Source organism: Cornus florida, unplaced genomic scaffold, assembly GCF_030987335.1.
Source record: "Cornus florida cultivar Cherokee Brave unplaced genomic scaffold, ASM3098733v1 CherokeeBrave_3.0.0_Hap2_Chr04, whole genome shotgun sequence".
In the NCBI taxonomy this organism is placed as follows: domain Eukaryota; kingdom Viridiplantae; phylum Streptophyta; class Magnoliopsida; order Cornales; family Cornaceae; genus Cornus; species Cornus florida.
In genome coordinates this window covers 88,071,454-88,087,575 of record NW_026775574.1, presented here as the reverse complement: position 1 = coordinate 88,087,575, position 16,122 = coordinate 88,071,454, and the positions used below count along the sequence as shown (strand labels likewise).

Sequence of the window (16,122 nt, the reverse complement as noted above, 5' to 3'; positions counted from 1 at the left end):
CTTGTAGTAGATGGTGGATGTCAAATAACCCTAGGGTTATGTCTGACCCTTGTCCTGAGAAGCAAGGATACTTCTGCAAGGTTGACTTACCCATATCGCGTCCGTATCAGATATTGACACTTCTCGGATAGTCATCGATATGTGTCTGATACTTTATCCGACCATGAATTTCATATTTTAAAGATATTTCAAATCACATATTTAACTAAGTTTTAAACTTAAAATGTAAACTTTTCGAACAATAATATTATAGTATAATTGTTAAGAAAAGTTAAAAATATATAATTAGGGATACTTGTTTTATGTTTTGTGAAATCAATTCCGTTATATTAGCTATTGCATTTAGAATCATAATATTTTTTAAAAATTGACAAAAAATTAATTATATATATATAAATATAATTTTTTATTTTTTTATTATTGTATCCTACTCGCACTCTATCGTGTTATATGTATGCGTATCTCGTATTTGTATACGAGTTTCCTAACTTGTATGAAAATAAAATGATAATATTGAAATGTATGAATGGTATTACTCCTATTATAGTTAATATTTCATTTCAATGGTTGTATTGAAAGGAACACTTCATTCCAACAAATCCAACTGTTGATGGGGACAGAGGGTGTTCCCATCTTAACCCTTGGAACCCTAATGAAATGGGCATCACAAATCAAATTTCAGCCAATAAATTATGCTTTTCTTGACACTTTTTGTTCCCTAGCTATTGGTGGATGTGGGACACCTTCTCTGCTCTTCTATTATGATTGACAACACTTACCATTTAGACATATAGAAAACACACACATTATAATGGAAGCTCTACTTGAACTGTGAGCAGATGGGAATTGGATGCCAGTTCATTGCATCACATGGCTGGGAAGAGATTGAATGGATTTCCCACCATCTTATCACTTCAAATACCATAACTTTTCATAAACAAGATTAAGCAACAAAATTTGAAATTAGATCCGATAACTTCCATATAGATTGAAACATTTGGTCTGATAAAAAATTCGATTATCTGTTAGTTATATAAATTGAATATGAATTATAGTCGATTTAATTCGATAATAATTTGATTTGAAATAATTAATATAAATATGTTATCTAATATTATACTAGTAATATATAATAATTACAAATTATTAAAATAGTTTTTATTGTTATTTATTTTTTCTTCTTCTCCCCTCTCTCTATTTTGTCTCTCTTTATTGTTGTTTTTCTTTTCTTTTCTTTTTTTAATTTATTTATAAAAAGTCAAATACCTGATTTTCTACTCTCGTTTTTATTTGTATTCTTTTTGTATTTCATTTGACATTAATTCTTTTAACAAAAAAAATATATATCCTTAACGAATCAGGTTATCAGATCGAATATTTGATTTTTAACAATTCAAGTACGGATTCAATTATAAATAATCCATCTAATTATCAATCCAGATCAGAATATGTATAACTATTATCGGATTTGGATTCAACCCATGTACAAGCCTATTTGAAATATTATTAATGAATGAATAATTCTAGTGTTGCAGTAAATGCACACATACATATATTAGAGAGAAACCTAAAGAGTATAAGAGAATTTAAAAATAAGAACAAAATTGGACTATTTCTAAAAATTACGAAAAATAACATAATATAAAACCTAATAACAAAAAACTATTAAATACTACTTACCAAAATAATTTGACTCCATTTACACTTCCAACAAAATTTTTGAAATATTCAACCATCTTCGCGTAGGATTAAAAACACGCGATTTCAAGATCCTAAACGACAAAATTTGATTGACGAGTAACATGACCTACTAATCAAACTTAGTTAACTTTTGATTATTAGATCATTTATGATCAAGTCAAAATAATTTGACCAAACGGCATTAGAAAAAGGTACTAGGACTAAATGTTCAGTTTAGGTTAGTTAGAATCACTAACTAATCTTGTAAAATGTCAACAATGGAGATGAATTAAGGTGAAACATATTGACTTAGTAGTCAATAAATTAGGTAAAATTTGGGGTGAATATATATAATAATTGTTGAAAAAACAAAATTGACTTTGATAGGCTGTATTTGATGTGAAAATTCAATATCACCCCCATGTGAGGATGGAGAAAAACCATTGGCCAAGAGAGACCCACACATGGCGAAGCAGTCGGTCTGCCACGTGGGTCGTTGAGGAGGTTGCCAGGTAGCAATCAGTCACATTTTGAGACACCACTGTCCAAAAAGCCCCCACTAACATGGCTATGCCTCTCATTTGAGCCCTACCCCCCAACAAACTTGCTCAACTAAGACCCTCACGTTAGTTTTGTCCCACACCAAGTCCTTTTTGCACAGCCCAATCCAATCAACGGATCTGATTGCTCCTCATATCCACAATCGGCGGCTGCGATTTGTCGACAAGGGAATGGTTGGATGAGAACAAATCGAATCTCCACGTGAGCACGTAGCTTTCACTAGAGAAAGGCCCAAGTCACGGCCCATGTGCGAGCCTTATAATGCTGGACAGGTGGCAGTTAAGAGGCCGTCGAAATGCCATGTCAGCATTGTGGATTACACATCATTTGTTGGTGTGCAGTCTAGCCGATGTTTGCGGCCGATATACTTTTTTTAAAATTCAATGAACAACAAAGATACATATATTATATATAGATACAGATACAGATACATACAGGAATATATACATGTAGGGAGAGATTAGAAGCAAAGTTGGTTCGTAGGACCATCAAGTTTGAATTATAGGGCAAAAGCATGTGCAATTGTCACGAGAATTTTAGGTATGATGTATCATTATTATTATGATAATTCATTTTCTTATTGTAAAAATGTGATTAAGGAATGTTATAATTCCATACAGCATATACGTATTGTTTAAATATTTATGTAATACATTAGTACTTTTTAATTTTTTGATATATTTAATAATTTTTTATATTAATATATGGGGGCAAAGTCTAACAAAATTAGAAAAAAGAATATCAAGCATGTGTTAGGATATCGGCCTATCATTATTTAAGTTTAATTCATTTAATAAACACATTCACAAGTTATCAACTCTTTTATTTAATAAATGAATGAGAGTCAAATAATCACAAATTACTCTTGAATAATTCGTTTCATATCGTAGATGGGCAAAATTTTATTTTATTTTATTTTATTTTTTAAAGCAAGAAATGTTAGATATTAAATTAGTAGAAGTAGAGAGTCAAAACCTAATACTCCAAAATGCACTAAAAACACTAATTCACTGAGCTATCGAGACAATAACATACAAATATGGTAGAAAATCTTCTCTCATTAATTTCTTTTTCCTTCATAAATCAAAACTCTCAACCTTTTACGTTAAAAGAAGAGAAGAAAATTACCATGAAAGCCTCAAAAGATTTCATAATTTTCTTTTGTTAATTTGATAATTTTCTTTCATAATTATATAAAATTAAGACAAACAATTGGGGTCCCATGAAATCTAGAAGTATATTGCACTACTAAAAATATAATTAACTAACAACAATATGGTAGGGTTAGTTGTGTTTCATTTTTTTATTTATTGTAAATGTACCACTAGCATTTGGAGTATATTAAGAAATTAATTATGGTGTTCTCAAAAAAGCAACTCCATCTGCCTTAACTAAATAGTCTCATATATCACATCTAACGAAGAGTAATGATGTGTGCCAAATGACCACTAAACATGTTACTTGTCCCTACCAAAAATTATACAAAAACAATATGGTTGCTTAGTATCATCAGTCATTACCAGAAAAGATATTATTAACAGTAATAGAATATTAGTGTCGGTGCTTACGTGAAGTTATTACCATAATTTCTCTCCAATTGCATCATATATATATATATATATATAGTTCAATACATAGAAATAAGTTAAATTCTACATTTTATCAGTAATATAATTGCGTCCAAAATGTCTCTATCATTATAATTTTGTGAACTGTGAAGGAAGGAATTGGTGTACATAATGTTCTATGCGGTGTACGCATAAACAACAGAATACAAACATATATAACCTCTTTTTTTTTTTTTTCCTTGAAAATGATCATCCCTTATAAAAACCAACAAATTATTATTATTATCTTTTATTTATTTTGTTGAAAATGAGGAAATGTATGCTTTTCAATACTTTGATTATGGTATGTTTGAACTTTCAATTCAATGCTTTTCAATCCCGTAAGGTGGTATTTGATTTACCATTAAAAAAACTCAATCTATATTTATATGTATATTGCATGTGTGGATGATGGTTACGTCATGTCTATTAGAGCATCCCACAGTTCTATAATAAGAAGATCACGTAAGAGTCAAATCTCATAATGTAAGATGAGAGCCTTGTTATTAGTTGTCATCTCTTAAAGTTAATAATTAATATATATATATACATATATTATCTACTATGGTGATGTTGTCCTCTTAAATTCTATAATTCATCACCAGACACATACAATATTTCTGTGCACGTTTATTGAACAATTATAAAATGGAAGAGAGAGATTGAAGAATAGAAAAGATAAAAATTAAATAGAAGAGAGAATGAAGGATGAATGAGAGCAACACCGAATGATACGCAGATCCGACGAGCAAGTGAGTCCAAAAAACCCGCGGTTTTTAAGTGAAGGTCTAGCCAAAGCTGGAGCACGCTGGTGTGCACCTTATGGACGCCACGTTGAGGGGCTGGAGTGCAACTTGTGGGCGCTGTCCACTAATATGGAACGATATGAAAATTTGGGAGAGATATTTGATTTTATACGTATATTTCAAAGCAAATCAACTTCATCACGCTATATTTTAGGAACTTGAACAGGGTTGTATTAACCTTTCTTCCATGATTGGCTCATACACACAGATATAAACTCTAGAGACAGATCATTGAATTTTCACCTTTTTTTAATTAATCCTTTTTTAATTAATCCATTAATCTTGAGAAGCTTGCTTTACTTACCAACCAAACTGCCTAGAGCTATGGAATCCCCGTAAAATCAGTAATCACGAAGCAGCTATGGACCCCACATGCTTAGTTCAATCACGCCATTTCGCACGCTTTTTTCCCCTTTATAAACCCCCATTACTTATTTCATTTCTCCCCATGCATACCCTCTCTTCTCCCCCTCTCCCTCTTAAAGTTTCTCTCACTACCCCACCCTCCCGGGAGAAAGAGAGCCAACAATGGCAGGTCCTTCACTCTCTCTCATCCTCCTCTTCTCTGTCCTCACTCCAATCCTCATTGCCTCCTCACCAGTTCATGACCCTGAACTAGTAGTACAAGAAGTACACAAGTAAGTGGATCCACCTCTTAGCTAGCTACTTCATATATATATATATATATATATATATATTTGGTGAATATGGTGGTGAGTACAAGCAGTGTGCCTGTGTAAAAATGCACGGGACAATTTTTACTTGTATACCTCACATTCCATAATTTTTTTTATAACGTGCCATATCTTTTTCTATGCAGGAGTATTATTAATGCCACTAGGAGGAATTTGGGCTATCTCTCTTGTGGGTCCGGCAATCCGATCGACGACTGCTGGCGGTGCGACCCCAATTGGGAGCAGAACCGCCAGCGGCTAGCCGACTGTGCAATCGGGTTCGGGAAGGGTGCCATTGGTGGGAAAGGTGGTAAATTTTACGTGATCACGGACTCCGGCGATGACAACCCGGTGAACCCTAAGCCGGGGACTCTCCGCCACGCCGTGATCCAGGATGAGCCATTGTGGATCGTTTTCGCTCGTGACATGGTGATCAAACTCAAGGAGGAGCTGATCATGAACTCGTTCAAGACGATCGACGGCAGGGGAGCTAGCGTCCACATTGCTGGAGGTCCATGCATCACCATACAGTTCGTGACTAACATCATCATACATGGGATCAACATACACGATTGCAAGCAAGGAGGGAATGCTATGGTGAGGGACTCCCCGGGGCACTTCGGGTGGAGGACCATATCGGACGGCGATGGGGTGTCCATCTTCGGAGGGAGCCATGTTTGGGTGGACCATTGCTCCTTGTCAAACTGCCATGATGGGTTGATTGATGCCATTCATGGGTCCACTGCCATCACCATTTCAAACAATTACATGACCCACCATGATAAGGTCATGCTTTTGGGCCACAGTGATTCCTACACTCAGGACAAGAACATGCAAGTCACTATTGCCTTTAATCACTTTGGTGAAGGCCTTGTTCAAAGAATGCCAAGGTAAAGTAGCTCTGACACACACACACGATTATTACTAGCATTCCTCAGTCTAACGAACTTGCATTTTTCCTACCCAAGTTTTAACTTACTAGCATTTCTTAGATTAGGTTTATATAGTCAATTTTGAAACTTGACACGTAAAGCGATTGTTACTAGCATTCCTTTAAAATGTAACGTGTAGACGACTGATACTTGCATTCCCTTTACTAAAGTTTTAGCATTACTCTGAAACGTATGTAATGAATTGGTAAGGTGGGAACATTTATTGTTTGATTTGATTGAGATTGTTGTTTTTCACTTTGTGCAGGTGTAGACATGGTTACTTCCATGTGGTGAACAATGACTACACCCATTGGGAAATGTATGCCATTGGAGGAAGTGCTAACCCCACCATCAACAGCCAAGGCAACAGATTTCTTGCACCAGATAACAGATTCAGCAAAGAGGTGAAAACCCTATTATAACCCTAGCTCCTTTACTTGTTCATACAAGTACATATCTATCTGTACATATAAATTTGCGTGTGATTAATATATATTTTTATTACCTATGCAGGTGACCAAACATGAGGTTGCACCAGAAAGTCAATGGAAGAATTGGAATTGGAGGTCTGAGGGGGACTTGATGTTGAATGGTGCATATTTCAGAACATCTGGTGCTGCATCCTCATCAAGCTATGCCAGGGCTTCAAGCTTGGGTGCAAGACCATCTTCTCTAGTGGGTCCTCTCACGATGAGCGCCGGTACACTCAATTGCAGAAAGGGTTCTCGTTGCTGATCAAGCCCTAAGTTTACTCAATTTACCGTCCAATTTAATTAATATGCCACAATATAGGTAATTAAGCAGAAAAATTAGAAAACAAATATATGAGGGTGAGAAAAGTACTCGAAGTAGGGTACAAGAAGTCAAGATTATGTATTTCTAGGACTTACTTTTATTGGGTTTGTTTTTATTTTTTACTTTTACTTTTGTGTTTTTATTTTTTGACTTGTTTGTAAACTACAACCTCGGCCTGTTTCTCTGACAAAACCATTGGAAATATTTGTGTTTGTTAGTCCCAATGGTTATAGAGAAAGCAAGTGCAGAAGTGTTGATACTATATTATCTATATTTAAGTTAAAGTTACACTTATTTGAATTAAAAGTTCTTTCTGTGTATAATATATATGTGTGTCTATATATATATATTGTCTCTATTGTCATAAGTATGGGATGTGAACAAAGCTCTACAGAGAAAAGAAACTGAGAATTCAAGTGAAGACAAATGTGTAAAGGCTTAAAAAACTACTATTCTTTTAATTCAAGTGAATACGTGAGGTTGGACTGCTACACAAGTCTATAACTGGTGAGAAAAGAACAAAAGTTCAATAGATCAACATTGGACAGTTTTTGGGAAATATATATATATATATATATATATATATAAAAGGGAATCAAATTCTAATGAATCGACCAAGGTGAATAGTCCATATATAAAGATTGGTCCATGTTACTACTTGGACCACGTTTCAATCTCTAATCATTTCTAACCATAGAATATTGAATGCTCTTTAACCAATACGCAGTGAAAAGACACAAAATAGACTACCAAATAGGCCAATTGACCATTTTGGGGTTCAGTCTCTTTTATGGTGGTCCAACTTTAGTGGATTAAGGTCTCATACAAGGTATAAAACTTTCAATAAAATCCCATTCCAAAGTACTCGAACCTAATTAGCTTTCAAAACTTTGAAATAAGATTGAATTTGGGTTGAAAAAATAGATCCAATTTGAAAATCTGTTTAAACAGGGTGGGACATGATGGATACCCATCGGAGTAAAGTAAATTGTCATTTCTAGAGTCAGCAAAATTTAAGTTGATAAGAGCATCTCCAATAGTCTCTCAAATGAACTCTTAAACTCAAAATATAACAAAGTAAATTGTCATTTCTAGAGTCAGCAAAATTTAAGTTGATAAGAGCATCTCCAATGGTCTCTCAAATGAACTCTTAAACTCAAAATATAACAGGTGGATGAAAATAAGACACTTCAATGACCTCTTAAAAGACCTCTCATATTTTAAGATTCTTAAATGTATTCTTAAATATAACAGCTCTCAAATGGCCTCCCAAACTCAAAATATAACAAGTGGATGAAAATAAGGACTCTAATGGACTCTCTCAAAAGACCTCTCATATTTTGAGATTGTCAAAAATTATTAAAATGAAAAATAAGTCAATCCAATAAGCTCTCAAAATATGAAATGATTGTTATGTCAAAAAATAGCATTTTGGATGAAATGCACCATTAGAGTAGAATTAAAAAAAATAGCATTTTGACACTGTACCTCCTCTCAAAATATAGATTTAACATGGAAATATAGCATTTTGTATTGAAAATGCTCTAAGATCAATTCGAGTTAGAGTTAAAATTGGTGTTAACCCAAATTTAATCGAGTTTAAAAATAAAATCGTCGTCATCATCATTGTCTTTATTCTGCACTAACTGAATAGACATATGATAATTTATTTGTAATTAACTTTCATCTTACACCCATCTGTTCTAATTAAGTTTTCTGCAAATATTGGGTTGGAATTAATACTTCTTTGATGCTTTATGCCTGTAATCAAGGAATAAGTTCTTAGACTACATTCTTTTTAGTCAAAAATCTAAATTAAATTAACATTTTAGGAAACACCTTTCCTTGGTCCCATCAAACCTATTGAAAGAATAATTCTGAAGGAATGACTGTCACTAAAAATCAGTTTTTTTTTTTTTTTTTTTAACCTTCTATACAAGTCAAATTTTCTTTCTCACCTCCCTATCTAGGAGACAGTTTATAAAAAAACTAACCAAATCGTCATAGATAAATAAAGTTGGATTCGTTTAACTGTCCAAGTGAGAACGCTAGTATCATTAATTTGTAACAAGTCAAAGACTGATTCGACAGTGTGGGGGGTTGCCACATGGTAGGCCCCACAAATTTTTTTTTCTTCTTAAACCACTTTCGCAACCGGCAACCAGCCATATGGCAATCCCTTCACAAATTTTTCTTGCTTATGTTTTTTTTTTTTTTTGTGTTATTTAACAGTTTGTTGTTATTGTTTTATTATTTTTATTTTTAACGGTCCATATGATTACTTAACGTAACTCTCTGTATTGACAAATGTAGAGAGGAATAAAGTGTTCATACCGGATGCTCTTACAGACAACGGACCGAAAATCTGGTAATTAGGCTTTGATGGGACGAAAGGGAAAAGTACATACCCATTAGTGTTCTTTTAACATAGCCCCCATATGTGGACTGGAATTAGTTACAACGCACAACATCTTTGATAAAGTTGCATCAACGTGATACTCTTTCTGGTCCATACCTCACACACCACATCTTCTAGCATACCCGGACAATAAAAAGGCTAAAATGGGGTTGTCATATATCTATATCTATATCTATATCTAGAGAGAGAAAGAGCGACCCTAGCCCTAAACAATGCCTGTATGCATGTTCATGTACAGTACTGAGCTTTGCAAGTGCAATGATCTCTTGTTTGAATCCTTGTGATTCATGTGAGTGCCTTGTTGGCTAATTTTGACCATGAACCACCTTTTGCTTAACTCAGCTCGCATTAATAGTACACACAAAATTGAGATAGAGTAGAAATGACTACCGTGTCTTAAACATGTGTTGTTTGTGAATTATTTGGAATCATTTCATTTCAAAAAAAAAAGTCCGATATTAAGTGCCCAAAATTGATGAATTGGTCTCACTATAATGAGATATATTTCGAATCTTCTATTAGAGGGTTGATATTTGGAATAATAATTAACCATGAATTAGTGGGGCTAATTAAATTGTTCTCACTGTCATGACATTGACATTTAAGGATCCAACCATGTGCTAGACAACTACACATTGACAAAAATCCATGATCACTGAGTCACAACTATGACCAATGGATCATCGATGAACCCATTGCCCACAAAACATGACTCGATCACGTGCATACACCGATCATTAGTCCGGACCATTAAAATCTTTCCAAGGGATTGAATTACGATCAACTCTAACAATATCAATTAGGCTTGTCACGAGTGAAAGCCTATTTTTAATTAGATTTTTTTCACTCGTTACATCCCGATATGGTCAACAGAATAGAGGTCTTGTCCTACATCAGTAGAATAGGAACGACAAGTTCTTGAACTTCTACGGTAACTCCATCTAACAATTTAAAATTTTGAAGTAGATACAAATATTTAATTTTTCCAAGTGGTATCATAGTAGCTTCAATACTTAGACACCAAACACTCACACGAAAGTGATCGACCTTGTTTGGGGCTCCTTGCCGGTAAGACAGATGGGTCTGCTAACAAAAATGTTGCATGTTCGGATAGAAGAGAATGTTAAAGGGTTTTGTCCCATGTATGAGATGGACAGGGAAGGTCTTGGTCTATGCAATGTCATGTCAAGTGTATTTCCACATGAAAGTATTACATCCGAGTCCTGCCTTTGGTAGAGTGGACAGGAATATTACTAACAAGGGCGTTGTGAGTTCTGGTAATTAAAAATGTCAAAAAAAATTTGTCTCACGGGATTTAAAAGGGCAGGTAGAGAACTCGACCTATGTTCCTAGATCACCTTCTCATATGTAGTCCTAAATGTATCACCCTATCCAACTTTCGGCTTTGTAGAAAATTGAACATAAACCAGTTCCTAACAATGTATAACTGTTCGCTTAACCATATTTTCATAGTCCAGCCTTTTTAATTGACCTAAAGAAGCAAAACAAACCATTTTTCCAGCATCAATAGTCATATTTCCAAATAGAGGATGCTATTAAAAGTGAATATATTAGAACTTAATTGTTGACAAATCTGTACTCAACTAAGATTAAAATTGCTTTGTTTTTCAATTTTAGGGGTTGTTCTATAGGCAAACCAATTATATTGTCTGCCTGTGCAACGTCTCATTCATTTTTTGTAGTATGCAAACATTACAAAGGTCAAATCTAATCAATGTCATGATCACATAATACATGTCTTAGCTTATAGAATCATTACTTCCTACAATGAGATTTCCATTTTTGACTTAATTAGCTAATCAACTATCCATCTGTGATTTATAATTAACTTGTGTCATTTGTAATGCATGCCTGCTAAAGCTATTTAAGTAGCTTGTCTAGTATCAAAACTATATTCTAGTTTGATGAACTGGCAATAATCAAATTGGTACAAGCCCACCTCCCCAAAGGGAGGTCGGGTTCAAGGCCTTGATGGTCCGCTTGGATATGTGAGTTTGCTTAACCTTCCCAATATATATATATATATATAAAGAGAGCAATAAAGTCCATATCAAAGCTACAAAAGACGTCAGTGTTGCACGACTGCTACATATGTGATGTAGTTTGTAGTATATATAATATATTGCATGTGTATTGCATGAATTACGTTGCAAGAGTGATTCATTTGTGATGCAGTTTGTAGTAGTGTTGTTACATGAGTTTTGCACATGTAATATAGTTTGTAGTAGTGTTGATTTAACGGTCACGATATGCTTTATATGTGTTATCGACCTCTACGAACGTATGATTCGATGTAAATGTATTGCATAATTAATTGTTACGTCACTGTTGCATGAGTGTTGCATGTGTGATGTAGTTTGTGGTAGTACTGATTTAATAGTAAATATGATGAACACATGATATGCTTTATATGTGTTATCGACCTCTATGAGCGCGCATAGGATTCGATGCAGATATGTTGTATAAATGTTACCTCACTGTTACACCAGTGCTACATATGTAATATAGTTTGTAGTAGTGCTACATATGTAATATAGTTTCTAATGATGTTGATTTAACAGTGCATATGATGAACTCACGATATGCTTCATATATGTTATCGACCGAGCATAGGATTCTATACTTCTCAACAAAGCTACAACATCATTTGATATTTAAACATGACAAGCCCAGTAATAATCTGTCTCCAAATCAAGATGGAAGAAGATTTGGATGTCCAATGAATCAATAATGTTATCAGTGATGTGACCAAATGGGCAATCCTTGATCGCCAAGGAGGATATTGCATAGAGTATCTCTACTGCAAAAACATATATAGTGCACACTCATAAGATGATAATAAATAATAAAAAAAAGTAGGGAAGAAGAGAAAAACCTAAATAAAAAAGTAATTTTAATGAAATGGAACCCGATAACACAAGGAATCAACATAATTTGGTTGAAACTGTTGATGCAAAAATCTGCACACTTCGAAGCCGGTGGCGATTCCTGTAAGACAAGAGAGAAGTGATGACTGGCGTGGTGCCAGCCGGGAGTACTCCGACGGTCAAGTTAGTACTCGACAATTGAATATCCGATAAAAGATTAAATATAGAATTTATGGCGTCCCTTTTTAGATTGCTTGATGACTTCTTTTATAGAAGTATTAATGGTAGTAGTCTTTTATCATGAAACAAGCTTACTTTCCTTGTCCATTACCGATTTAAGAGTCATAAGAAAGGGTAATAGTTGTTATTTCTATCTCCTTAAGTTTATTCATGCCCTTTGAATCTCTATGTCACTTGGAATTCTTATCTAATTGAATATTCCATATCAGTAACCCCCATTCCCGAAATCTGGCTTGTCAAGAATGAAAAGTCCTTCCAAGCTAAGCATACTTGATAATTACTTTCTTACCCCTTTTAATAAGGGAGTGGATTTGCTCAAATTTTGTGAGCTCATCCTTTAATAAGGGAATAGTTAACCCCTCGTCTCTTTATCGAGGGAAGAAGATGAAGTTGATCATTCGTTCCTTTACAGGGGAAAGAGGTGTAGTCTTAATGAGGGTAACCCTTTTAATATGAGAGGTAGTCGTCTTGTATCGCTAGTAAATGAAGGAAACTTTAATTATCTCACTCTTCTGTGTAGAGGGAGTAGTCGTTTTCTTGTTCCTTTAATGATAGAAGAAGGTGTTGTCAATCTCTCGTCCCTTTAATAAGGGAAGAAGGTGTAGTCGGTTTCTTGTCCTTTTAATGAAGGAATGAGGTGTAGTCGGCTTTTCATCCTTTTAATAAGGGGGCCTTTTAATACAAGACACATTGACTTGATCCCTTTTAGTACGGTGAAAGACAATTGCGAGCTCCATTCAGCTTGGACCCTTATAGTATGGGGCAATTTGATTTCGACCCCTTTTAATACGGAGGACCTTGCACTTTTATTTCAACCCCTTTTAATATGGGGGACGACGATTGTGAGCTTCATTCAGCTCGCCCCTTTAATAAGGAGGTTCGTAGTAATTCTGAGCTCGCCCTTTTAATAAGGAGGTTCATAGTCACCCTTTTATTTAGGGGTTGTCTCGAGTCTCACATTTTTTTTTTTTGATCGAGTCTTAACGTGACTGGCTAATAATATCCTCGTCGAATGGCATTGTACGCTAGGTATTGCTTCCTGGATGACTTTATGCTTCAAAAGTGTGCTCGTGAGTCGTGCTCAAGAAGTGAGCAAAGATGGACCAACCTTATAGTAATGTTTATATGTGTTGAAAATAATGTGCAGTAAATGATTTTTTCTTTTTTCTTTTTTCTTTTTCAAAAATCTTACTATTTTAAGAAACTAAGTAGGGACACAACATAGCCATAGAGTCTCTTGTGTTGTGTTGAATGTGAGAATCTCAAACCATATTACTTTTACTGAAGAACATTCAAATGCTCACTCTCATTAAACTATATATACTCCAGTCAGAAAGCATCTTTAAATGCTAAAGAGGATTTTCAAGTGCATGTAAGAATAATGCTCTCACTCTAATTAGTTAAATCATAAAAAGTAGTGATATGTACCATAACTCATGTCTATTAATGAGTATATTTAAATTTATAAATATAAACATGTCTATTAATGAGTATATTTAAATTTAAATTCTATATATGTATGAATATGTATATATGTACCATAACTCATGTCTATTAATGAGTATATTTAAATTTATAAATATAAACATGTTTACTTTACTTGCCATACTATAGACCTGAGTGATCTCACTGCTATATGCAATACATATGTCGCTCAAAGCATGCAACAAGCTATTGGACATATATTCTTGAAAATTTATTTTATATATAATAATCCCAAGACCCCAAGGTCTTGGACTTTGTGATCATATTAAAATTACAATGAATCGTAACCACTTCAAGACAACAAGAAGACAAGAACGGTTACCATTGGAAACATGTTTCTAATGTTCTTACTCATAGTTAGACAGTCGTGGTAATTTTCTTAGTCGGGCAACTCATGTCTCCAAGGTTCTTCAGTTTTATTGAATTAGCTAGTCAACTTCAAGAAAATTCATTCTCTTCTCTTCTTTTTTTTTTTTTTTCACAATTTTACAAGAGGGCAAGAATTACTTACACTAAAAATATATAAAGCTGTATATGACCTATCAATGGACATATGCAACAGTAATGTATCAATGGCGAAACAGTTTAAAGAAGCTAAAAGAATACACGTAAATATACGTCATATAAACAACTGTTACATTTGATGCACAATTTATATTGTTTCAGTTTTTTTTTTTTTTGGCCTCTGTAAAAAGATCTTCAGTGAGATGTACATTATCATATATTCTTGTCTCATCGATTTAATCTGATTTCCCTCTTCACATTTAAAGATTAATAGTAAATGTGTATTTAGAATCAGACAATCTTATTGTCTAAGAAGAACAAGAATACTTTTGAGATTGCGATTCATAGATTACATACTTAGAGATCGGTCGGTGAAATTTGTAGACCAGTCTGACTTTGCTGGTTACTTTGGATCAGCTTTAATGTTTTTAACAATGCAACTCCTAGATTTTCTATATGTTCCACTGATTTGTGGATAAAGATCTCATACCATGCCATGCCTTTGAAGATACTTACTGTTTACTATGATCTAATCTAACTCATGCTCATAGAAAGAAAAATGATCTATATATGCTCATCTATGTAGTATAAAATATATAGGGTATATATTTATACAAGATATGTAACAGAGCATATATGAGAAAATTGGATTTATCGAGTATGAATCAACCACAAATTTGATAAAAGTAATAGACATGGGTAGAGTTGACAGCACGTCCCCAATTTCTTGGTTGTAGATATCGATGGAGACAGAGACCTGTTCGTCACAAAACCCATGGTATTTTATTTATTTATTTATTTATTTTTGTGATCGATAATGAATGAAACATTGGAGGTGGCTAGTGACGACGACAAGGGCCAAGAACACGAACACCATTATAGATCAATAATTTCTACGTCGTAATTTGTTGGGACTAACACACGTTTCCAACAGACGGCGCCAACTGGCGTGGTGCTAGCCGGGAGCACTCCGATGGTCAAGTTAGTACTCGACGATTGAATATCTGATAAAGAATTAAATATAGAATTTATGGCGTCCCTTTTTAGGTTGACTGATGACTTCTTTTATAGAAGCATTATTGATAGTAGTCTTCTATTATGAAACAAATTTACTTTCCTTGTCCATTAAGGATTTAAGAGTCATTGGAGAGGGTAATAGTTGTTATTTCTATCTCCTTAAGTTTATCTATGCCCTTTGAGTCTCTATGTCATTTGGAATTCTTATTTAATTGAATATTCCGTATCAGAAACAATTTTAAATGATTGTCATTCGGTTATGCCTCAGTAAGAAACTATATAATTAATGACATTAACCGGGAAAAAAAACTATTAAAGAAAGTGTTTTTTTTTTTTTTTATTCAAATATTGTTTGGTTGATGAGAAAAATAGATATTGATAGCATTCAAACCTGCAGCTTGCAATAATAAAGAGTGGAAAACTAATCAGTGTTGTTGATCGCAGAAGTTCACTAGTTTTGTCATATACTATTAAGTATTTTGCTAAGAATCCAATAATAAACTCTATTCGAGTG

The 16,122-nt window shown here is 33.9% G+C and overlaps 1 protein-coding gene across 1 annotated transcript in view; it reads left to right on the top strand.

Annotated features, from left to right (window-relative positions):
* The first annotated feature begins 5,092 nt into the window (after positions 1–5,092).
* The window catches only part of LOC132303819 (probable pectate lyase 18), a 37,382-nt gene continuing 26,352 nt past the window's right edge, over positions 5,093–16,122 (top strand). Inside the window, exons 1-4 of the mRNA XM_059801247.1 lie at positions 5,093–5,292; positions 5,475–6,218; positions 6,526–6,664; positions 6,774–7,361. Of these exons, the coding sequence (XP_059657230.1) occupies positions 5,183–5,292; positions 5,475–6,218; positions 6,526–6,664; positions 6,774–6,995 (1,215 nt within the window). The 5' untranslated portion in view covers positions 5,093–5,182 and the 3' untranslated portion in view covers positions 6,996–7,361. Of the gene's footprint in view, positions 5,293–5,474; positions 6,219–6,525; positions 6,665–6,773 lie in introns of the transcript that reaches the window.